Raw genomic sequence first — 25,079 nt, 5'->3', positions numbered from 1 at the left:
TGCCCACCGAGCTTTGTCCCTTCCCCATGTGGGAAGCTGCTTTTATGCAGAGTTAGGCCACTGGTGCATCTAGCTCAGTGTTGCTTGCACTGGTTGGCAGCGGCTCTCCAGAGTTCCAGGCCAGGGTTTGAAGATGCTGCCTGGAGCCGGATCCTGGGGCCTTCTGCATGCAAGGCAGTTACTCAGCCATCAAGCTACGGTGGCCTTTCCCCAAAGATTTCCTGCCCACCCCAGTTCCTTGAGGGCAGAGAAGGCTGCCATGTGTCCTTTGGATAAGTCTGCCACTGTCCCTGGCACAAGCTACAGTTCCTTCCTATGCAAGCATTCCTGGGACACCTTGAATTGTTGGACCGTGAGCCTGCATGGATTTTTGCCAGGCAGGAAGTAGAAGAGAGTTGGAGATCACAGGGCAAGGGTATGTGCTGTTTTTTGTTATGTTGAGGTACTTTTTACTGAATTTTATCCATGCAACCCAAAGAACAGAAGAGAATTTCATGGGCTGAAATAACGTAGGGCAAACGAAACCAGTGACAGAGACCCCTGGAGAGGGGAGGGAAGAGAATCAGATGGAGATGGTTTGCAATGCAGGAAGACTTTAGAATGAATCTGACCCACTGGAGTGGTCAGCACTGACCGGCAGCAGGTGGCTTTTCCCAGTGCTATCAGGAGATGCTGCCAGTGGGGATTAAATCTGGGGCCTTCTACATCCCAAACAGGGACTCTGCCAAAGAGGGATGGTCCTTCCTGAGTCTTCCTCCTGATCTGTTCACCATCACTGTATATTCCTTTTGTTTTTCCTCTCCCTCCGGGCCCCCACTTTCTTCCCCTCCCCTCCCCTTCGCTTGAAAAACTTGTTCTGGGCTGAGGTTTATTTATTTTTGCCTGTCCCAGCCCCCTCTTTGAAACCAAATCTTTATCCCTTGGGGAAGAAAGAAGCAAATACTCAACTCCCCTCTTTGTTCTCCATCAAGCAAATCTTCAAGAACAACAGCAACCACCCCAAACCCTCCCCAGCTCCTTTTGGAAGTCAGGTGGGGAGTGGTAGGGCAAGAAACCTGCTCAGGTGTGTTTGCATGACTAAAGCCGACCTCTGCGCTACTTCTGCCGCAGGGATGGTTTCAAAACCCTCTTTTTTTATTACTATATTTATACCCCTTGCCTCGGTATCTTGCAAATGACGCAATACAGGGGCACTTAAAATCACAACAGTCATTAAACAATTTTTTTAAATGACCTGGAAAAATAAAGCACTAAATACCCAAGGAAGGACCCAGGTGGCGCTGTGGTTAAACCACTGAGCCTAGGGCTTGCTGATCAGAAGGTCGGCGGTTCGAATCCCTGTGACGGGGTGAGCTCCCGTTGCTTGGTCCCAGCTCCTGCCAACCTAGCAGTTCGAAAGCACGTCAAAATGCAAGTAGATAAATAGGAACCGCTACAACGGGAAGGTAAACGGCGTTTCCATGTGCTGCTCTGGTTTGCCAAAAGTGGCTTTGTCATGCTGGCCACATGACCTGGAAGCTGTACGCCGGCTCCCTCGGCCAATAATGCGAGATGAGCGCGCAACCCCAGAGTCGGTCACGACTGGACCTAATGGTCAGGGGTCCCTTTACCTTTACCTTTACCCAAGGAAGGAGAAACTCAAAAGTGATGAGAAGAAGCATGGATTAAAAGTGAAGGATCCAGGCATGAGCCCAAAAACCAGAAGGATAAAGGTGGGTTGGGCTTCTGGAGAAGCCAGCCAAGATCCATGTATCAGCAAGCAGAAATCCTCACAGCTCTGCTGACACAGAGGCACGAGGAGCCACCTGAACATAAGAAGTGTCTGCTAGTCACAGCACTGTAGAGTTGGAAGGGAACCCCAAGGGTCCTCTAGTCCAACCCCTGCCATGCAGCCTTCTAGTCTCGCAGTGCCCCAATGGGAAACCCACAAGAATGACCTAAGTCACCAGCAACTGGGATTTAGATGCCTCTGGCAGTGCCAACAGAGCAGAGCCGCCGAGGCCAGCAGCTATCAGTAGCCTCAACCTCCATGAATTTGTCCAACCCTCTTTTAAAGCCATCTAGGTTGGCGGCCATTGCTGCCTCCTCTATGTGAGGGAGTCTCACAGTTTAACTGTGCTGCAGGGCTTTCTTTTATCGGTTCTTAATCTTCCGACATTCAACTTAATCGGACATTTGTGAATTCTAGCATTATGAAAGAGGGAGAAATAACTCTCCTCTATCCGCCGAGCATCATTCTTGGCAGCTAGAATGTTGCCAGAGCTTCTGTGATGTCACAGCAGCCCCAGCCAGTGGCAGGGGCGCATCTTAAGTAACAACCAGTTGTTGTTTTGCGGCGCTTTTAAGCATGCTCTCATTCCTGAAAGAAACGGGAGATTTAGGAACGAGGCTGATCCACTGAGGAAGCTTGGTCCTCCCCTTCCCGTCACGCCGGGTTGTTTGGAGGTGCTGAGGCCTTTCGCTCATTTGGCTTGTCTTCCTGGACGCTTCGAAGGCGAAACTGCCTGGCTCCTGTCACTGTTCTCATTAAAGAACTTTCAAAATAAAAAACAACAGCAAAACGTTCTCTTGTCTCTCTTGTGCGTTCTGCAGCAAAGGAGAACAGCAATGCATGGGGATAGCTCCAGGATGCCACAGCCCTTGACACGTCCCTCTCTTCAGTTGGGAAAAGGGTTGCCTGCAGAACATGCCCTGTCTGGCAGGTGGGCACCTTTGCTGTCAAAGGGGGAGTGATCTTGCACCCGCCTCGTTGAGCTGAAGAAGCTGCGCTCCCAGTGCTTGTTGGCTAGGTGCACCCCTCTCTGCACGAACCTGCCATGGGGCTGGCGTGTCTCCTCGGCTCAGAGCCAGCTGACTGCAGCTGAGGCACACCAGATGTTCTCCAGACTTACTGCTCTGTTGACGTGGGATTTTGTGGGGATGAGCTCCTTGCCGTCAGGGGCTCCTGGATGGGTGTCCCTGAGAAGAGCCCTCAGCTGGATCAGCCCCAAAGTGGGGCGCACCTAGCCCAGCATCCTCTTCTCCCAGTGGCCAACCAGATGCCCCAGTGGGGAAGGCCCACAAGCAGGGTCTGAACAACTCTCCCCTCCTGGAGTCTTCAGTAACTAGGATTAAGAAGCATCACTTCCTCTGATAAGCAGTTGCAGAGCATGCCTGCCATGGCTACGGTAGTAGCCATCGAGAGCTCTCTTTTGGTCTGCCTCCTGTGGGAGGGAGTTCCGCAGTTTAACTGTGCACTGCATTGAGAGGTCATTTCTTTTATCTGCCCTAAATCTCCCACCATTATTGAATGTCAACGAGTTCTAGTGTTACGAGAGAGCGAGAGAAACTCTCCCCCACCCAATTTCCCCATGCCAGGCATAATTATATACACATCTTTTAGGACATCTCTTACTCTCCTTTTCTCTGAGCTGAAAAGCTCTGTGGTGGCCGTGGTTCGTACTGCTTGTCTGCCTGCCTTCATCCTGGCAGCAATTCTTGGAGAATTGATCTTGGTGGTGATATTGGGGTTCCTTTGCTGCAGTTGTTAATACCCCCCCCCATTTCACGGGTACATGAAGATGTGCAAGTGTGGAGTCCCGTGCTATAACCCAGGGGCTGATATTTCTCGGCTTTGCTCCTCATCCTAAAAGGGGGACACCCCAGAGGCCATGCAGTCTGACCCCTCCCCCCCAAAAGCTGGGATCAGCACTGCCTGCTCCACTCCACCGCTGTCCTGTGCAAACCCAGGCCACAGCATCCTGTGCTGCAGAAACTCTGCCTGCTGCAGGACAGCGGGCTTTAGGTGACTCAAGTGAGTGAGCCAAACCACATTGTCTCGACAGCACATGAACATGCTCCTCGGGGTCATTCCTCTTTGGGGAGCAGGGGCATTGACCCCCAATTCAACAGCTCTTTTAGATCCAGAAGCCTTGTCCCTAGATCTCTCCTCTGCCCTTCCTTTCACCATCCTTTTGGAGTTCTGTGCTGCCCCAAAGATGTGGAGATTGTTCCTGACTCTTGCAGGCCAACTGACATAAATGGACTCTCCTCCCTGGGAAGATTTTAAGCAGAGGTTGGGAACCTTGGGGGGTCCCATCCAACTCTGTGATGTGGGGGGGGGGGGGAGAGAGAAAGATGTAACTCATACAATCCCTCCTCACAGTCAAGTGGTGGAACCCGCTTACCATTCTTTTCGGGGGGGGGGGGGAACCTCTTGGGCTGACTTGACACATGACTCCTCCAAGAAGGCGTTGCTGACCAATCCGATGACTCCAGACAGCAACTCCTACAAGAACCTGACTACCATTGGCTAGAAATGGGGTGGGGGCGGGCAACATCTGCTTTGCTGGGTTGCCTGGCTTGGCAGCTCAGTCCCAGCTCTGAGATGCAGCCAGCAACCCCAAACTCCCCCCTCCTTGCTTTGTGCTTCTGGGTCTGCAGCCGCCCAACCCTTGGTGTCTGCTTTTTCTCATTGTCTCTCCCTGCCTGGATGGCTGAGGGCCTTCCTATTTGTTCTCCATCGAGGGCAGGTTGAGGAAGTTATAACCGGTGACTCCTCCTTCTCCCCCAATCTCTCATTCATTGAAAGCGGTCAAAGCACCCCCTGTTAGGATTGCTTTACTTGTGATGCCTGCCTTGCAAGAGGGTTGGGCTTGATGACCCTTGGGGACCCCGTCCAATTCTTAGGATTCTGTGACAATCCAGATCCTCTCCAAGGAAGTCTTTCGCCATTCAGGTACACTGCAGGATGTTGCTGGACTACCACTCCCATCGTGCTTCTCCCCCCTGACCGTGGGCCATGGGGGCTGCTGGGAGGTGGACCCTACACACACAACCTCTTTGAGGCAACAGGTTGGCGGAAAGCCGCTCCAAAGCTTGGTGCTGATTGGACATCGGTGGGCGGGTGGGCACCAGTCCAAACTGCACCATCCTGCTTCTTGCGTAGTTAAACTGTGGAACTCCCTCCCACAGGAGGCAGGGATGGGCACCAACTTGGACAGTTAAAAGAGGATTCATGGAGGACAGAGTCGGGTGTTGGATATGTTCATCTGGCATGCAAGGGGGATGGGGATCCAAAGGCTACACACCCATACACACCCCACACTCTGAGGCTTGACTTCCTGCCTTCTTCCTCCCCAGGTGAACTTCCGTGGGTCGGGGACCAGCAAAAGCTGCTGGGCTGAGCGGACGCATGTTGAGAAACGCCTCCTGGTGCTGACAGTGACCCTCTTGGCAAGTTTCCTGGCTTGCATCTTTGTGCTGCTGTTCCAGTTCCGAACCAGTGAGTCCCCCTCCTGGCTTGCACTAAGACTGTACTGCCCCCTGCTGGCGTCATCCGGGTGGCTTTAGACTACACTTCCCAGCAGCCCCTTGCAGCTCTCAGGCCAGTGTAATGGACTTTGGTCTAACAGATGGTATCCAGCCAAGTTCCACTCCTCAGGGTAGAAATTTAAGGCCATGAGTGGAGAAAGCGGCAAGAGAAAAGCTTTTTCTCTCCGTCTCTCACCACTCTAGAACTTGTGGCCATCCAGTGAAGCCGAATGCTGGAAGATTCAGGACAGACAAAGGGAAGTCCTCCTTTATGCAGCACATAGTTAAACTGCGGAACTCCCTGCCACAGGAGGCAGTGATGGATACTAGCTTTAAAGTAGAGGATTGGGTGAATTCATGGAGGAGGAGAGGGCTGTCAATGGCTGCTAGACATGACAGTTGGGGTCAGCAATGCTCCTGACTCCCAGTTCCTGGAAACCATGGGGGGCGGGGTTACTCTTGTGCTCAAATCCTGATTGTGGGTTTCTCATAATGGGCATCTGGTTGGGCTACTGTTAAGAAGAGGAGACTGGCTTGCTGGACCATATTCTTATGACTGGCTGTCTTCATTAATTTCTTGGGGTCTGCCCTGTGTTTCATTTCTATTTGCCTCCCCAGGGCTGCCTAAATGAATGAAAATAGCTCCTAATTCACATGCATTTGAGTTGTGCATGACCCGCGCACACAAACGACTCTTGCGGGGGCAGAATGGGGGTGGAATGGTCCGTAACGGATTCCTGCTCAGTGTCTCGGAACGGAAGACCCGTGTAAGCGGGGATTCCCCTGCAAATAATCCTGTGACCTTGACGAGCCCTTGCTGCCCCTTTCCTCCAGGGCTCTGCCTGACGGAGTCCTGCATCTCCGTGACCAGCTCCATCCTGAGCTCGCTGGACCGGACGGTGGACCCCTGCGAGGACTTCTTCAGCTATGCCTGCGGGGGCTGGATCAAGGCCAACCCCATCCCCGACGGCCATTCGCGCTGGGGGACCTTCAACAAACTCTGGGAGCACAACCAGGCCATCCTCAAGCACCTTCTGGGTGAGCCGGCGGAAGGGAGACCCTGAGATGGGAGACCCATCTCTTCCCGTGGAATCTGCAAAGGAGAGCCGGGGAAATCTGCAAGGGCTGCCACCCGAGTCTGGCAGAAGCGTGAAACAGGGTCTTTTCCAGCAGATTGTCAGGCTCTCCACCCACCCGATTTCCTCCTTCCCCATTCCATCAATTAGCAACCCTATAAAATCCTAGATTAGTGGTTCCCAGGTTTTTGGGAGCCACTGCCCCCTTGGTTCCATAAACCCACCCCCAGTGCCCCCTACCCTGTTGAAAGCAAGAGTCAGAACAGCACGTCCCGTTTAGGAAGAAAATAACACAATAAAATTCAAGGCAGTAATTAATTGCACATTTTTTCAATATCCAACTAGCATGTTTAGTTTAATTAACGAACTCTAACAGAGTTGATGAAATTGCCTGCATCTTCTGGCTCCATTGAAATAGGTTTCCAGGACACTTATGCTGTCTTTATCTCCTGTGCGTTTGCCACCCTGTGCTCCCTTTGGGAGGAAGGATGAGGTTATAAATTGAGTAAGTAAGTAAGTAAGTAATTGATCCTAGAGGTTCCTCCAACCCTCTGGGGCAGACCTGGGGAGACACTGGGGCACAGGACGTCCTGTTGCACAATTGGAAATCCTTGCACTGGCAGGAGGCCTTGCAGTTTCCATTTTCTTTCCACTTTCTGGGGGTGTTTTGTCCTTTCGGGGCTTCTGGGAGGGAGAGAGTACGGAAAGAAGGAAGCAGGCTGGCTGGCTGGCTTGGAAGGGCGAGGGAGGGACTGAGTGCCATTTGTTTCCCTCTTGTCTGTGCTCCACTGAGCCCCCACCCAATTCTTGAAGGCAGACAGCAAGTCTTGCTGGTGTGTTGGGAGCTGCATGTGCAAAGGTTAGGTGGATCACTGGTAGAACATACGCATGGCGTGTGGTCGCTCTCTTCCTCTCTCTCATGCGCTCCTTCATTCTTCATTGAGATGGAGAGTTGGGAGGCGACCCAAAAGGTCATCTAGATCAACCCCCTGCAGTGCAGGTATTGCTGCACAGACCAAAGGGGTCACCAGGACCAGCATTATGTGAACAGCATTGGGGAGATCACAGCAGCCTCCCCCTGCCCCCAGCTCCCTTCAAAATCTAGCATTCAGAGGTATACTGCCTCTGGGACTGGAGGCTCCATAACACCATTGCGTTTTCATACGTGTTAATTTTCCCTTTCAACTCTACAGTTGAGATTCTTCATCTTATGCCTGGCAGCGAAAGGGGGTGGGTTGACTGTAGCTTCTCTCTCTCTCTCTCTCTCTCTCTCTCTCTCTCTCTCTCTCTCTCTCTCTCCAGAAAACACCACAGCCCAGGTGTCCAGCGAGGCAGAACGCAAAGTCCAGCGCTACTACCAGTCCTGCATGAACGAGACCAAGATTGAGGAACTGCAGGCCACGCCCCTGGTGGACCGCATCAAGAAGGTTAGAGAGCCCAGGGAACACAGGCCAGGAGCCAGGCAGGCAGGCAAAGAGGCTGGGCAGAAGAAGAGAAGGCAGCGTTGGGCTTTCTTCCTGTGTGTGTGTTTTATCGAAAAAATTTCCATTATAAAGAAATAAAGTGATGCAAAGACAAAAAGAAGGCACCGAAATGTGTAGAGAAATGTGAATATATACAAAAAAATACCCATTATATTACATTTTTTATAAGTTTGATATTATTATCCTAATACAAAGTTAAATATTAATAGCCTACTACATTTTGTATAAACTTTCTTAAAAATGGCAAGAAAGCCACTGGGGAAGAGGTTGGTCATTGTTTCTGGTTTGAGTCTGTGGCTGAAGGTCTCCCAGGTCCAGCTTTTTGAGAATTATTAGCTTTGCTCTGAAGTGTAAACAAACCACCCAATCACCAGCTTTTTTATCTCAAAGTTGTTCTTATAGCTCAGGTGCATTGCTCTGTGAATGCATGCATGCAATATTGCAATCCATAATGAACTGAAAAAAAGTTCTTTTCCAAAAATACCAGTCTTTTTTGTAATTCAGACAGAAATTCCCAGGTGTCAAAAAAAGTTATTTATGTATGCCACTGCTGCAGCCTGTGTTTCGATAGCCCAAAAATGGAAAATGAGCAAGGTCGCAACTAAAGAAGAATGGCAACTTAAGCTGATGGAATATGCACAGCTTGCGGACTTAACATATAGAATAGGAGAATAAGAAGAACATATGTTTAGAGAAGATTGGAAAATGTTTATTGAATATATGGGGGGGATTGTGTACACTTAAAAAGGTTGGCAGCATTAAGATAAATTCAACAGAGTAAATAAGTTTTGATGGATGTAATAACGGAATACTGAATGGTTTAGTTTATGTTACAGATAGGTAGCCGTGTTGGTCTGAGTCGAAACAAAATAAAAAAATTCCTTCAGTAGCACCTTAAAGACCAACTAAGTTTTTATTTTGGTATGAGCTTTCGTGAAGTGTGCATGCACACGAAAGCTCATACCAAAATAAAAACTTAGTTGGTCTTTAAGGTGCTACTGAAGGAATTTTTTTATTTGGTTTAGTTTATGTAAAATATGCAGGGATTTATGATATGGAAAGTGAACCATGGAAAGAGAAGAAGGAAGTCATTGATATTTTAAGGATGTTTAAATGAGTGTTCTAAATTGTAAAACAGAAAATTTAATTTTACACACACACGTATACACACACAGAGAGAGAGGTAACTTGGTTACAGATAATCCGTTCCGGAGATCTGTTTGTAAACCAAAAACAGGTTGTAACCCAAGGCACACTTTTGCCAATGGGGCCTCCCAAAAAAGTCCGTTTGTAATTCCAAAAAATAAATTGTAATAAAAAAAATAAAACAAACCAGGACATGCACTTCCGGGTTTATGCAAACCAGGATACCACTGTGTGTGTGTGTATGTATGTATGTATGTATGTATGTATGTATGTATGTATGTATAATATTGCAATCTCTCCTCCAGCTTGGTGGTTGGAACATCAGCGGTCCCTGGCAGGAGGATGACTTCAACCAGACTCTGCTGCAGCTGGCTGCACAGCACCACATCTGGCCCTTCTTCTCCATCTATGTCAGTGCCGACTCCAAAAACTCCAGCGTCAACATCATCCAGGTGGGTGCGGGAGGAGGAAGGCCAGGCAAGGGGTGAGAAGCATTTTTTGGAGTGGGAGCTGTTGATTCTCCCTGCTCAAGTCGAGGTGGGTGTCGGCATGCCCTAGCCCAGGGAGGGGGAACCTTTGTCATCTCTGGAGGTTGTGTGCCATCCTGAATCCAGGCAAGGACGAGGCATCACCTGTGCCCAAGAAGTCATCGCGGCCAGGTGGAAGCACTCGGTGTGGTGGAGACACATTGCAGGCCTAGACCAGTTCGGGAATCCTGGCAGACCTCTGGGTTCCCCACACCTGTCTTAGCAGCTCTGGACTCAGCATCCTTCCCTTCGTCAGCACCTGATTGGTTGCTGCGGGATACAGGATGCTGAGCTCGGTGGGCCTTTGCTCTGACCCAGCAGGGCCCAGGTTTTGGGGTCCAGAATTGCAGCCCAGTATCCTGCCTTGGAGGTGGGGAAGGGCTGGAGCTCGGTGGGTAGAGTTCCTGCTTGGCATGCAGAAGTTCCCAGATATCCAGGTGGATCTGCACTCTGCAGGAACATTGCCAGCAGCCCTCAGCTGGATGGAGCCCAGTGGTCTGACTCAGTTTCCTCTGTTCTAGACAGAACTGTGGCTCCACAGCCGCACTGCGTCTTCACTCCAGTTTGTGTTTCCCCTCCAGGTGGACCAGGCAGGGCTGATGTTGCCTTCCAGGGACTACTATCTCAACAAAACGCAGAACGAGAAGGTGAGTGTTGGGCTCACGGTCCTAGCTTCAGACTGGGGTGCATAAGGGATGAGGCAGTCTCTTAGGTCCAGGGTTCCCAAAGTGGGCAGTGGCGCTCCCCCCAGGTGGCAGCGGGATTCCCGGGGGGGGGGGTGTGTGCCAAGAGGCAAGGGGTTGCAGGAGGTGTAAATGACTATCAGCTGTACTGGATCCAGTTCATCCCTTCTGTTGAATTAGTTAATTAAACCAAATAGCTTCAATAGAATTTTGAAAAACAACAACAACAACAACAACAACAACAACAACAACAACAACAACAATTTATTTATACCCCGCACATCTGGCTGGGCAGCTCCCAAAAGAATTAAAAACACAATAAAACACCAAACATTAAAAACTTCCCTAAACAGGGCTGCCTTCAGATGTCTTCTAAAAGTCAGATAGTTGTTAATTTCCTTGACATCTGATGAGAGGGCATTCCACTACCGAGAAGGTCCTCTGCCTGGTTCCCTGTAACCTCGCTTCTCGCAGCGAGGGAACCGCCAGAAGGCCCTCGGTGCTGGACCTCTGGGCTGAACGATGGGGTGGAGATGCTCCTACAGGTATACTAGGTCAAGGCCATTTAGGGCTTTAAAGGTCAGCACCAACACTTTGAATTGTGCTCGGAAACGTACCGGGAGCCAATGTAGGACTTTCAGGACCGGTGTTATGTGGTCTCAGTGGCCACTCACAGTCACCTGTCCAGCTGCTGCATTCTGAATGCGATAACGAACCATTACTGTTTTGAATTTTATTGTGTTATTATCTCCCTTATCGGGTCATGCAAACCACTACTCTGAATATTGCTTTTTATAGGGTAGGGGGCACGGGATGAGTTTATAGAACCTCGAAAAAGACTGGGAGTGGCTGTTTTTCGGTATTACCTTTAAAGTGTGATTCCCAGGCCCCAAGCATTCACAGTTAGCCTTGTGATTTGCCTGTGTCTGAGACTGGACATTTGCAGTGGGGAGTCCCCGAAGCAGACATTGCAAGGGCTGCAAGGTGTTGCTGGTATTTGATGTTGTGGTTCCCGCTCTGCTTAATCCCGTGTGGCCTCCTCTCTCTGCCTTGGAATCATAGACTTGTAGAGTTGGAAGGGGGGCCCCCAGGGGCCATCTAGCCCACCCCCTGCAAATACATACTTCTCCCCCACCTTGCCTACCTACCCAGGTGCTTGCAGGGTACCTAACCTACATGGTCCAGCTTGCCATGCTGGTTGGGGGGCAGGACGAAGCTGAGACCAGGCGGCAGATGGAGGAGATCCTGGACTTTGAGACCACCTTAGCCAACATCACCATCCCCCAGGAGAAGCGGCGAGATGAGGAGCTCATCTACCACAAGATGCCTGCCAGGGAGCTCAAGGTAGGCGATTCGTTAAAAAAAAACCTAGGTTGAAGCTTCCTGCCCGTGCAAAACTGCCACAGATAATTGAAAGCCAAAGGCCTGATTGAAAAAGAATGTATATGCACTAATGTTAGACCAGCTTCCTCCTTGTTGTCCTTCCACTGGCAGGGGAAGAGAAGACCTTCAACCAGGTCTTTGGCTGGTTTTGACCTATCAAGCCCCATGTGCCTTAGGCCCAGGCTATGTGGAGGTCCATGCCTGCGCTCTGAGATCTTCGGGGGGGAGGCGCTTCTTTCAGCCACACCACTCTCACAAGCACACTTGGCAGGACTGCGCAACAGGGCCTTCTTGGTGGTGGCTTCTCCCAGACAACTTTGGAACTCCTTTCCTAAAGAAGTTAGACCAGCTCCCTCCTTGTTGTCCTTCCACCAGCAGGTGAAGCGAAGACCTTCAACCAGCCCTTTGGCCAATTAATATTCTACAGACTTTTAAATATATTTAAAGGGGGGGGAGGCTTACTATTGTTTTGTTGTTTTTGTTTTAACTATTTGTCTGTGTTTTTATCTTGTGAACCTCCCTGAGTTCTTTTGATGAAGAGCAGTATATTATTATTATTATTATTATTATTATTATTATTATTATTATTATTTCATTCTTCTTCCAACAGGCTTTTGGGAAGTTATGAATGTTTGATGTCTTACTCTGCTTAATGTGTTTAATTTTTGTTGGAAGCCGCCCAAAGTGGCTGGAGCAACCCAGTCAGATGGGCAGCATATAGATATTGAATTATTATTATTATTATTATTATTTAGGGAAATCACAGCTAATGCTGTGATATATATATATGTGTGTGTGTGTGTGTGTGTGTGTGTGTGTGTGTGTTTAGTTGTCCCCCACCTCCAATGCTTTTAGCTGTTTCTATTTTAGCTGTAAGCCGCCTTGAGTCTCCATCAGGGAAAAGGCAGGATTGTAAATGTAATAATAAAAACAAAAACAGTGGGTCTACTCTGGGTAGGACTTAGCTGGAGGCAGCCCGATCCTTATTGGGATTCTTCTAGCTTCCCTAGGCTTTTGCTTGCTTGCTTGCTTGCTTGTTTTGGAGGGAGGGGTTCCTCTCTCTACCGCCTGCTCAGTTGTAGGTCCCATTCCGCCAGACACCCCAGCCAGAGAGAGACCTCTAACTTGTCTTTGTATTTGCTTCTTGTACCTTCCCCATCCCTGCCCTGCCCCTCTTCTGCTCCCGCAAAAAAACAAAAAAAGAACCTTTCTCCAGCCGTGGACTGGATGCCCCTGCTGAATGCCGTCTTCTCTCCAGTGGAAATCAATGAGACAGAGCCAGTGGTGGTCTATGCCAAAGAGTACCTCGAACAAGTCTCCTATCTCATCCTCAACACAGACAGGCGGTGAGTGCAGCTGGGTCTGGGGGCGAGCTGAACCGATGGAAGTTTCCTTCTCTGCGCCCCCCCCCCGCCTTAGCTCAGTGGTCAGAGCACCTGCTTTGCGTGCAGAAGGTCTCAGGTTCAGTCCCCGCGGGCAGCATCTCCAGGTACAGCTGGGAAAAAGACCTCCTGCCTGAAACCCCAGAGAAGCCACTGCCAGCCAGTGTAGGCTATATGGGTAGATCAGGCATCCCCAAACTGCGGCCCTCCAGATGTTTTGGCCTACAACTCCCATGATCCCTAGCTAAGAGGACCAGTGGTCAGGGATGATGGGAATTGTTGTCCAAAACATTTGAAGGGCCGAAGTTTGGGGATGCCTGGTCTAGATGGACTCATTGGAGGGCAGTTTCCTCTGCTTTTAAATCAGCCCTTACTGCTGGCCTATGATTGATTGATTGATTGATTGATTGGATCAGCTCTTCATTTAGAAGCATGAGGACTAGAATATTGGTTCATCTTTAGTGGAAGGAACACAATGTCTGCAGCAAAGCACCTGCTTGGCACGCAGAAGGTCCCAGGTTCAATCCCCGTCGGCAGCATCTTTCAGGTGGGGCCGGGGAAAGGCTCCCTTTCTGAAACCCTGCAGAGCCGTTGCTGCCAGTCAGTGTAGGCAATACAGAGCTAGATGGGCTCGGTAAAAATCAGCTTCCTTCAAACCAGGCATGGCCAAACTCGGCCCTCCAGATGTTTTGGGACTACAACTCCCATCATCCCTAGCTAACAGGACCAGTGGTCAGCGATGATGGGAATTGTAGTCCCAAAACATCTGGACGGCCGAGTTTGACCATACCTGCTTTAAACTAGCCCTTTGTTCAGAACAGTGAGGACTAGGAGCTTACTTTATTTTTAAGGACCTTAGCTCAGAGGTGGGGCATCTGCTTTGCATGCAGGAGGTCCCAAAGGAGCATCCCGGTAGGGCTAGTAGGGGGCTCCCTTGCAATGCCTGCAGTGTGCAACTGATATTAGGGGGAGGCACTTTTGGCAGCCAGTTCCAGGAGAGGATGGAGAGGAAAGTCCTCACCTTTACCCCCCCACCCCACCCCTTTTTCCATTCCAGTATCTTGCACAACTACATGATCTGGCACCTGGTGAGGAAAGGAGCTGGCTTTCTGGACCAGCGCTTCCAGGATGCAGAGGAGAAGTTCATGGAGGTCATGTACGGCTCAAAGAAGGCGAGTAGGAAACTTGGGCGGCACCCATTTTTATATATTTTTACGTTCTATTATAAATAAATATATGCATTAAAAATTAGAATAGTATAAAATAAATAAAGCTCTGCGAAAAGAGAAGCAGAAATCTCATCCTAAGGCAAAGAGCTGGGCAAGCTGTCTGCAATTCAAACACTGGGAGACCTAGTGGTTCACCCATGTCCATCCTGGGTGCTTCTCACCAGGAGATGCTCTCCAGGGACCATCACCCTCCTGCTTCCTGGGTGGAGAGAGAGAAAGGGTTTGGTGGTGGTGTTCCTCTCTGGCCCTGAGTTGCCCCAAGCTCCTCCACTGATGAGAGGCGGAGCTAGCTGCTCTGGCACCTGGAGCTGTGCACCCGGGGGTGTGGGGTGGGGCAGCGATGTCACCCCCCCCCTCAGGCATGACACCTGGGGTGGGCCGCACCCCCTTTCTCTGCCAGTGCCGCTGATTCCAAGTGTCTCCTTCCGCCCCACAGACCTGCCTGCCCAGATGGAAGTACTGCATCAGCGATACAGACATCAACCTAGGCTTTGCGCTGGGCGCCATGTTCGTAAAGGCCTCCTTCGCGGAAGACAGCAAGGCAGTGGTAAGGCAGTGACTGTTACAGGGCCAGTTCCACTAATCTTATTTTATTAAAGTTTTCTAATATACATTTCCACCATTAAATATGAATAGTACCTTCATCAGCTTCCCTTCTTCCTCTTCCATGGTTCTTTTAATTTTCCCATAATTTCTGCATATTCTTGGGTGGGGAGGGAGAACAATGTTTAATTTCATTTCCCCCCCCCCCACACCAGTCATATTCCTTTATTATACATTATACAGTTGAATTTAAACTAATCCCACTAGCGTTTTCCCCTGTTTACAGTTATTTTCCAAATATTCCACAAAGATTTTCTGCTCCTCTTTAGATACTTGATATTCTCACTCTTTTATTCTGCTAACTCTGCAAATTCTATCATTTTAAGTTGCCGCCTCTCCTTCTTAGGGACCTCCTTCACCCTCCATTTTTGGGCTAACAAAATCCAAACTGCTGTAGTTGCATGCATAAATAAGTTTTTCTGACTCCTGTGTACCTCTGTCTGCACCATTCCCAAAAGGAATGCCTGTTTTGGGGGGAAATGTTTTTTTAAACATTTTTTTCATATTTCATATTTCATATCATTTCCCAGTATTCTTTGGCTATTCTGCATGCCCACCACATATGAAAAAACGTTCCTTCTACTTACCGTATTTGCATTTCCAACACACATCAGATTCAGATTTCTACATTTTAGCTAATCTGCTCGGGGTTAAATACTACTATCTATGTGTCATTTTCATATAATTTTATTTCAGTGAGTAAATTTTAAATCTTTCCTCCAAAGTTTCTCCCAGAGGTCTGTTCTGCTAATCTAATCTAACATATTTAGCTTACTTGTGTTTTGCAGAGAGTCCCAACTTAGGCTGGATCTAGACACATCAAAGAAGCGTTTCAGTTTAAAGCATTGTAAATCTAAAGAGGGAAAACAGGGAGAGAAAAGGGGGGCTCCAGATCACCACCTGGTGGCACAACGTTATATCACATATACAACTCATAAAGGTAAAGGGACCCCTGACCATTAGGTCCAGTCGTGACCGACTCTGGGGTTGCGCGCTCATCTCGCATTATTGGCCGAGGGAGCCGGCGTACAGCTTCCAGGTCATGTGGCCAGCATGACAAAGCCGCTTCTGGCAAACCAGAGCAGCACATGGAAACGCCGTTTACCTTCCCGCTGTAGCGGTTCCTATTTATCTACTTGCATTTTGACGTGCTTTCGAACTGCTAGGTTGGCAGGAGCTGGGACCAAGCAACGGGAGCTCACCCCATCACAGGGATTCGAACCGCCGACCTTCTGATCAGCAAGCCCTAGGCTCAGTAGTTTAACCCACAGCGCCACCTGGGTCCTAATATAATTCACTTTTTCTTTACCAGTCTAGCTGAGTCTTTAGAGAGCTTGTGTGGCATAGAAGAAGTCAGAGTGGTGCAGAGCGTCAGACTAGGACATGAGAAACCAGGGTTTGAATCCCCTCTCGGCCATGAAGCTCTCCCTGAATGTTGGAAAGTTCAAGATGGGTGGAAGAAAGCACGCTCCAAACGAGGAGGGAGAGAACCATGTTTGCCATCTTGAGCTCCAGGGGGTGGGTGGGGAGGTCGGGTTACAAATGCAGTGAATAATACGAATTAAAATTGCCCAAATGCTGTGCTTGCAGTTGGCATCCATTACCATGTTGCTAACAAATTTGTGAAAGGTGGAAAAATAAAAGTGGCAGAAAGCTCTCTGCCCTCAATCACTGGTGCTCCAGGACTGTCACTGCACTCAGCCCATTTCGGAGGTGCCTAGGTTGCCCATTGCTTTCTTCACTCCCTGTGGCTGGAGTGGGGAATTTCTGCCCCAAATTCCCTGCAGGAACTCCTCTGCTGCCTGCAACCCCCCCCCCCCAATGTCAGGGACTGGACTGAGGAGGAATGGTGGAGACCACCCCTCCCTCCTCCTGCACTGACAGTATAGATTTGAACAGTGGTTTGCAGAAGGTTGCAGAGGGGAGAAGCTGGGAAATATTGGGAGAGGAGCAGGAGGAAGAGGAAGCACCAGGGGAGACTCAGTGTCATTGGAAAGCATGCCAAACACACACACCCAGGTCCTGGCATGCATTAAGAGTAGGAGACCAGAAAGCTCATAGGCAGAAAACACAGATCAGCCGACATAGGAATGACGTAGAATAGGAGAGACGGAGGGAGTGGGACTTTTCTCAGAGCAACGCCATTATCCAAGAGGCAGCATCGTGCATCTCTCTCTGTGAATATTGAATAAATTACCTTTGTAAGAACCTCTTGTTTTCCCATTTCTGGCTGCCAGCAAGCAGTAAGGGAGGGGGATCAGATTCCCTGAAGCCTCACACACACCGACTGTTTGCCAGGACCTCCCCCCCCCCACTCCATTCCTGTTAAAAGAAGCGGCCCCGCCTCGTAACCTCGTGCTTTGTCTCCACCAGGCTGAGGAAATGATTAAGGAGATCAAGATGGCCTTCGAAGAGAGCTTGGCGACCCTCCCGTGGATGGATGAGGAGACGAGGCGGTCCGCCAAGGAGAAGGCCGACTCCATCTACGACATGATCGGTTACCCTAAGTTCATCATGGACCCCAAAGAGCTGGACAAAGTGTTCAAGGATGTGAGTTTGCGGGGGGGGCAGGCCCACCAAGGCCAAGCAGCGGGATTTGGGATGGGGGGTTTGGCGGTGACTGTGGCCAGCTGCCCTGGCCGCTCTTTGCTCCCCTATTCTGATGGGCTCTTGCTTCCTGGCAGTACGATGCCGTCCCGGATCTGTACTACGAGAACGTCATGCAGTTCCTCAACTTCTCCGCCCGAGTGGCCGCTGAGCAGCTCCGGAAGCCTCCAAACCGCGACCAGTGAGTTGGCCTCAGGGTGCCAGGGGGGCTCAAACCACGGCAGGGGGGGGGCTGGCCCACTCTGACCACGCATCTTTTCGGGCACACCAAACTTGGGCTGAAGCTGAATGTCGGAAGTTTCAGGACGGGTGGAAGAAAGCACTTTTTTACGCCGTGCATAGTTAACCTATGGAACTCACTGCAGCAGGAGGCAATGATGGCAACCAACTTTGTTGCACAATAACAATAAATTTATGTGCTGCCCATCTGACTGGGTTGCCCCGGCCACTCTGGGCGGTTTCCAACGAATTAAAACACAGTGAGACATCAAGCATTACAAATGTCCCTATACAGGGCTGCCTTCAGATGTCTTCTAAATGTCAGATAGTTGTTTATTTCCTTGACATCTGATGGGAGGGCATTCCACAGGGTGGGCGCCACTACCCAGAAGGCCCTCTGCCTGGTTCCCTGTAACCTCACTTCTTAAACTTTGAGGAGGAGGTTGCTGTTAGTGTGTGTTTGTGAGAGAGAGAGAGAGACAAACAGACAGACAGACAGACAGACAGACAGGAAATCTTTATTCCAAGTTGAAACTCAAGGCAGAAGATAATGCCTCCCGGTTCTTACAGGTTCTGCAATCCAGTTGCTATATATTCAAGAAATAAACTGAGAGGGCCATGTTGCTGGTCATCCGAGTCGTGCGTCCTGCATTCCAAGAAAAGGACAAACTTTTATGTCCTCAGTCATTCCTGCCTATTTCCTGCTCCCACTGCATTTTTGCATTTGCTTGTGCAGTCTTGCATAATTCCAGCTGGAGGCTGGCATTCAAGGGAGAGAGCTCAGCTCAATGCCAAAGTGCAAGCTTTGCAGGCATGTGCAGAGTACTCACTACCCCCTGCCCTGATTAATAGATCTGCAGTGAGGAGTAAAAGGCCCCCAGGGCCAAGAGTGCAATTTCCAGACATGTTCTAGGGTTGCCCATCAAGACTTTGAGGTTGAGGAATGGGAAATGCCAAAAACCGAAATTGGGCTGATGGAGCATTGAGCTCGAGTGGTTTTGCCATTGACCATACTCTGCCCCCCGCTCTCCCTCCTTCTTCTTCTGCAGATGGAGCATGACTCCCCCAACAGTGAATGCTTATTACTCCCCGACCAAGAATGAAATCGTCTTTCCTGCTGGGATCCTGCAGCCTCCATTCTACACCCGAAGCTCCCCAAAGTACGAATGTTTCACTCTCTTTCTCTTTGTCGCCCCACCCCAATCAGATATTCAGCGTTTGGCAAGGGAGGGGGAGAGTATTAACACCCCTCCCAATTCAGCCTCACTGCCATGAGGTTCAGGAGGAACTCCAGCAGGGATTGGTTTTTTTTCTTAAGTGTGGCTGCACGGCTGGAAGTAAAGCACTATGGTCTCGGAGATGATGGATGGAGACCAAAATACCTTTAGAGGCCTCTTGCGCCTGTAAAGCTTAAACTGGGCACCACAGTTGTAAGGAGGATATTGACAAGCTGTAACCAAGATGAAAAAGGGGTCTGGAAACCAAGCCTGATGAGGAACGGTTGAGGGAGTTGAGTATAATAGCTATTCAGCAGGAGAATGGCCTCCCTCAGAAGGCAATTCCTGCATTGCAGGGGGTTGGACTGGATGACCCTCGGGGCTCCCTTCCGACTGCACAGTTTCATGATTCTAAGGTGTCTTCCTGCCCAGCCTCTGTGCGAATTCATATGCCCTGCTTCCCAGCGTAACGCCGTCAGAGCAAAATTAGTGCAAGATAAAAAATTATAAAACCAATGCTACGAACTCCAAAAGCAATAAAATATCCCGGTGGACTCCAAAAACACCAGAACATTTCCCATCAGATATGAAATCAATCTTCAATAAATGACTGGGGTCACATGTCAGGGGAAAGCCTTCACTAACATATTTTCGGTAGGCCCATCTGTGGGCCACGCGAGCCTGGTCCTTGCTCCTCGGCCCTTTCTGGAGGGCTGTCCTCCTGCCAAACCAGTTCCCTCACAGCCACCTCCATTGGTCCAGTCAAATACTACAGCTCGTGCCTTCCCATCTCAAGAGGTAGAATGTATGTGCCATCACATCAGAGCATCTCAGCCCATGGGCTCGAGCAATGGGCAACTGAGGTCAATTTTGAAGCTTTCGTTGTACAAACTGTACCTCGTGGTCAGCTGGGTATTGTGTGCGTGTGGCCCAGGGAGAGAAAGTGTTGCCAACTGCTAGAGAAGGTGGCTGAGAATCGGTGCCGGATTTACGTACAAGCTAAACAAGCTATAGCTTAGAGCCCCACTCTCTTGGGGGCCCCAAAAAAAATTAAAGGGGAAAAAACTGGATGTACATTTCCAAAATATAAGACAAGTTCAACAATTACTTTGATAAAATGCATATTTTGTTATGTACAGTGGTACCTCTACTTAGAAATTAATGCGTTCCAAATGCACATTTGTAAGTCGAAAAAAACTGTAAGTCGAATCCCATAGGAATGCATTGGGAGAAAACATTCGTAAGTTGAAGCAACCCTATCTAAAAATTCGTAAGTAGAAAAAATACTATCTAAACCGCATCCAAGATGGCGGACGGAGCTCCATTTGTAAGTAGAAACATTCGTAAGTAGAGTTATTCGTAAGTAGAGGTACCTCTGTACATATGGCTTTAGATACCTGTTAGGTCCATAAATGACCATATAGCATATATTCAACACACACAAAAAACAGCGACAATTTGTTGTTGACAAAGGACAGCTGGACATATAAAGGGTCCCATTACCTTCAGTAGTTTAGGGCCTCATCAAACCTAAATCCAGTCCTGCTGAGAATCAGCATTGTTGAGAAAAGGGCAACCCAAAATGCTCAGCGGGGTGGAGCGCAGATTTAAACTGTGGAACTCCCTCCCACAGGAGGCAGTGAGGGCCACTAACCCGGGTGGCTTCGAAAGAGGATTAGACAAAATCGTGGAGGAGGAGAAGGCTACTAGCCGCAATGGCTGTGCTGTGCTGTGCCTCCAACGGTCGGAGGCAGCCATGCCAGTTGCCGGAAACCGCAGGAAGGGGCAGTTGCTCTTGGGCTCGAATCCTGCTTGCGGGTTTCCCACAGGCTGGACTAGGTGAGCTGTTAGTGTGATCCAGCAGGCTTTTCTTATGTCCTTATTGTTTGCAGCAGTTCCCCTGGAGCCAACAGATTGGGGCTGGCTACTCTGTGGAGCCAACAAATGTATTTCTGACTTACTCACATTTTCTTTCTCCTTATAGGGCACTCAATTTCGGTGGGATTGGTGTGGTCGTGGGCCATGAACTGACTCATGCTTTTGACGACCAAGGTCAGGTTCCTCCATCTCTTTAATTCATCTTCTAGAATTTATCTTCCTCCTTCCCTCGCCACACTTTTTTTTTTTTTTTTGCTGTGATGCTTGCCACTTTGGGCTGTTTTATTTTTAAACCCTTAGCAAACTTCTTGCAACCAATTAGATTTTCTTGCAAAGTAAACTCGTGGGGCAGAGCAGCACTTTTCCTGGGCGTTGCTTTAATAAATAACAATAAGGATCTGTAAGTAAAAGTTTACAGTTGTATAAAAGCATACAAACATTTGATTGCCGTAACATCCAAGTACAACCCCCCCACACACACACAATTAGTACATAAAAGGATATTTAAATGTTCTCAAATTATTTCGTTCATTCCACATTGCAGAGTATTGAGATGGCAGGGGGGCAGCGGCAATATCCTTCTGCGATTTCCACATTGCAGGGTGTTTGACTAGATGGCCCTTGCGGGGAGGGTCCCTTCCAACTCCACAAATTTGTGATTCTGTGATTCTTTTTGCTAACTTCCTTGGTCCTTGCAGGCCGGGAGTACGACAAGGATGGCAACCTCCGCCCCTGGTGGAAGAATTCGTCGGTGGAGGCCTTTAAGCAACAGACTGAGTGCATGGTGGAACAGTACGGCAACTACACAGTCCATGGGGAGGCCATCAACGGCAAGCACACCCTGGGGGAAAACATCGCCGACAACGGGGGGCTCAAAGCCGCCTACCGGGTGAGGCTCCCTCAGGCCTTTCTATCAGACTTTGTGGGAGCTGTGGGGCCTCCTTTGCTGCAGCTGCAGAGGCTTCCTGGCAAAAGAGGAGCGGGGGTGAGGTTGCCAAGTAAAGCTGTTGCTTACAGTTCCCCCACCCCCGCAAAAAACCCAAAGTTGATACGTGAGTCCCAAGCCATAGAGCAGACACGTCCAACAGGTAGATCGTGATCTACCAGTAGATCACTGGACATCTGTGGTAGATCACTGGCTCCCCCCAAAGAAGCTAAACAACTTTGGCTCCCCTAAAAAAAAGCCCTGCACACCCCCCCCAAAAACATGGCTTTCCTTCCTAAGGAAAGCTCAACAACTTTGACCTGAACCCCCCAAAAGGGGGTAGATCGCTGCCAGTTTTTAACTCCCAGTCTCTTGGGAGTTGGCCACCCCTGCCATAGAGGGAAAGGGCCAAGGTCACTTGCTTAGAGCACTTACCCCAATTTCTCACAAATAGTTTCTAAAATGAACACCGCAGCTTTGTGTCTCTTCCTTATTATGGAATTTCCATAGCAGTAACATGCACAATAACTGATTTGGTGTTATGTTGGCTTAAATAAATACAGAATCATTTAAAAATGGGATACTAATCAAACTAAAAATAATATATAAATCACAGCGCACGTAAAGAATGAAAAAAAAACACCCAAATGTAGTACAATATCTTAAAATAAATAATGAAGTGATGTACAGTGGTCCCTCAACTTACGAATTACTCGACATCCGTTGGTTTCGACTTACGAATGGGACAAATGGCCGCACGCTTACAGATTTTTCTACATCCAAACGGAAACCGTTGGCGGCTTTAAATGTGTTTGTTTGTTTGTTTACTTACGAATTTTTACATGCGGTTTTTCAACTTACAAATTTTTCCCTATGGGAAACCGCGTTTTGACTTCCGAACTTTTCGACCTACGAATGTGCATTCGGAATGGATTAAGTTTGTAAGTCGAGGGACCACTAATAAAAATCACACCTTAATTCAGAATAACTATAGCACCACCTAGTGGTGTTAGAGGTGTTATTTTTCCCATGGGGAGCCTAGGTCATCAAAGAAGGGTGGGAGAGATTAGGAAAGTTGTAAGCCCCATATTACGAAGAGTTGGTACCAGAAGATTGCCATGTTCAGCTATTTTCATAAAATCTGCAAAGTCAACCCAAGTTGCAGTGAAATTGTCCTTGTGCAAGTCTCAGTTTAGTCGTCAGTTTTTCTAACACTGCAATCTGCCATACCTCTTTATACTAATTTGTAATGTTTACTCCTTCCAGGTTCTTCCAGGGTCTAGCTATAATAATTCTCACAAGTTTATCAGGTCTTTGTTCTGTAAATCCACTCTACAGCAGTGATTCCAAACTCTTTTTTGGCCATGCCCCACCTAAGCATCTCTCAAATTCATAAAAAAAAAAAAATTCCTTCAGTAGCACCTTAAAGACCAACTAAGTTTTTATTTTGGTATGAGCTTTCGTGTGCATGCACACTTCTTCAGATACAGTGAAATGGAAGTTTCCAGGCACTTATGTAGAGAAGGGGTGGGGAGGGGTGGGGATGGGGAGGGGGGATCACTCAGAAGGGTGGTGGAAATGGGTGATTGACTGACTGATAGCTGTTGATGACCGCAAACGACTGCAAATGGTTTTGCATGAAAAAGCAAGGGTTCATATAATTCATATAATTCATATAATTCTTGACATATAATTCTTATTATTCAAAAAGTGAACTCCTATTCACGTGGAGGAAGCCTAAAAGGCCATTCACTATTAATAACTCATTCTCAAATTGCCCCCCCCCTAAAAATCAAATTGCCCCCCTGTGGGGCGTGTGCCCCACACTGGGAACCACGGGGCTATAGGGAAAATACATATAAGAGCTAAATGTGAACTAGGTGTTAATTGCTGTGACTATTCCTGTAATCTTAGCTGTGAGAGTCAGAAGAATGTCCTGCTGGATCGGGCCAAAGGGGGGCCCATCCAGTCCTGCATCTTGTTCTTCCCATTCTGGGAAGCCGACAAGCAGGGCCTGATCACATGAGCAACTCACCCCCTCCTGTAGTTTCCAGAAACATTGCTGCCTCAGACCATGGAGGCAGAACACAGGCATCCTGGCTAGTAGCCTCTGATAGCCCTCTATTCCGTGCATTTATCTAATCATCTAACCCTCCAAGTCAGTGGCCATCCCTGCCTCCTGCAGCAGTGAGTTCCGTAGTTTCAAGCTGGCGAAAAAGTCATTGCTTCCTGAACCTTCAGGTATTCTGTTTCCTTGGATGGCCCTGAGTTCTAGCGTTACGAGATCCACTTTCTCCACGCTATGAGTAACTGTATCATGCCCCCTGTTGCTCTCCTTTTTTCTACCCCCCCCCCCAAATAAAGCAGGTCTTATCCCTTTCCTCCCAGGGAACTTGCTCCAACCCCTTGATCGTTTTGGCTGTGCTTACATGAGCCTTCTCCAGTTCTACAGCATCCTGCTTTTCCCTTCTCATTTTCCAGGCTTATCAGAACTGGTTGAGGAAAAATGGAGAAGAGGAGACACTGCCCACGCTGGGCCTCACCAACTACCAGCTCTTCTTTGTGGGGTTTGCCCAGGTAGGTCTGAGTGTCTCATTTTGGAGGTGAGTGGGTGATGGGCATGCCTGGGCTATGATTTGTCTCTGGGTTTGATGCTACAGACACAGAAGGCTGTGACTAACTGTATGCAGGCCTTTTGACACCTGAGATGTATAGATACCGTATATATAGAGAGATTTATTTTTTAATTGTTTTATTGATTTCCAAGAAAAAGTACATGTATATTTTTAGGACCCATCCTATTTTGTGGATGTTGAACAGCTTTTTTCATGTTGTATTTTATATTCTTGTAACCCAAGCCTGACTTAGTTGGAGGCGGTCTTCTGTTCCCTCCAAGACCTCAAGATCATTCTTGGTCATTAGAAGAAAAATGCAAATAAATCATTACCTATTTTGCAAACCTATTGTACCCTGCTTCATAACCTTGGTTGTATCCAATGCTTTTACTACTCAGAATAGGCCCATTGAAGTTGGGGAGCATGACCAATTTAAGCCTATTAATCTCACTGGGTCTACCCTGAATACACACACACACACACACACACACACACACACACACACACACACATTGTTAGTAATATCCTTTGGCTTCAGTGGGTCTTCCCTGAGTAGGACTAGCATAGGTTTTGGAAATTATTGATAGAAAAGGGATTAAGAGTAATATTTGGAATAGATAATCAAGAAATAGAATGTTATTAAGATTTAGAAAGTGCTAAGTAAGAGATATATAGAAACGTAGAAAGGAGGGAAAGGAGGAAGACAAAGCTATGGAGTATAAGAATGAGTGATGTTATTTTCATGTTCTTTTTTATTTTTGTTTTTGTAATTTGAATATGATGTGTTAGATTGTTTCTTTATATGTTTTGTTA

At 48.4% G+C, this 25,079-nt stretch overlaps 1 protein-coding gene across 4 annotated transcripts in view; it reads left to right on the top strand.

Moving 5' to 3' along the window:
- ECE1 (endothelin converting enzyme 1) overlaps positions 1–25,079 on the top strand; it is a 57,289-nt gene that overhangs the window by 27,779 nt on the left and 4,431 nt on the right. For all 4 annotated transcript variants that reach the window (XM_035117815.3, XM_035117814.3, XM_035117816.3 and 1 more), the window contains 15 exons: positions 5,122–5,263; positions 6,127–6,330; positions 7,671–7,795; positions 9,304–9,450; positions 10,107–10,172; positions 11,361–11,552; positions 12,795–12,937; positions 14,031–14,145; positions 14,639–14,749; positions 17,179–17,355; positions 17,490–17,593; positions 18,681–18,791; positions 20,833–20,900; positions 21,425–21,615; positions 24,133–24,228. In XM_035117815.3, the coding sequence (XP_034973706.3) occupies positions 5,122–5,263; positions 6,127–6,330; positions 7,671–7,795; positions 9,304–9,450; positions 10,107–10,172; positions 11,361–11,552; positions 12,795–12,937; positions 14,031–14,145; positions 14,639–14,749; positions 17,179–17,355; positions 17,490–17,593; positions 18,681–18,791; positions 20,833–20,900; positions 21,425–21,615; positions 24,133–24,228 (1,992 nt within the window). The remainder of the gene's footprint in view (positions 1–5,121; positions 5,264–6,126; positions 6,331–7,670; positions 7,796–9,303; positions 9,451–10,106; positions 10,173–11,360; positions 11,553–12,794; positions 12,938–14,030; positions 14,146–14,638; positions 14,750–17,178; positions 17,356–17,489; positions 17,594–18,680; positions 18,792–20,832; positions 20,901–21,424; positions 21,616–24,132; positions 24,229–25,079) is intronic.

This window comes from Zootoca vivipara, chromosome 6, assembly GCF_965207765.1.
Source record: "Zootoca vivipara chromosome 6, rZooViv2.hap1.1, whole genome shotgun sequence".
In the NCBI taxonomy this organism is placed as follows: domain Eukaryota; kingdom Metazoa; phylum Chordata; class Lepidosauria; order Squamata; family Lacertidae; genus Zootoca; species Zootoca vivipara.
This window is presented reverse-complemented; position numbering and strand designations above follow the sequence as displayed.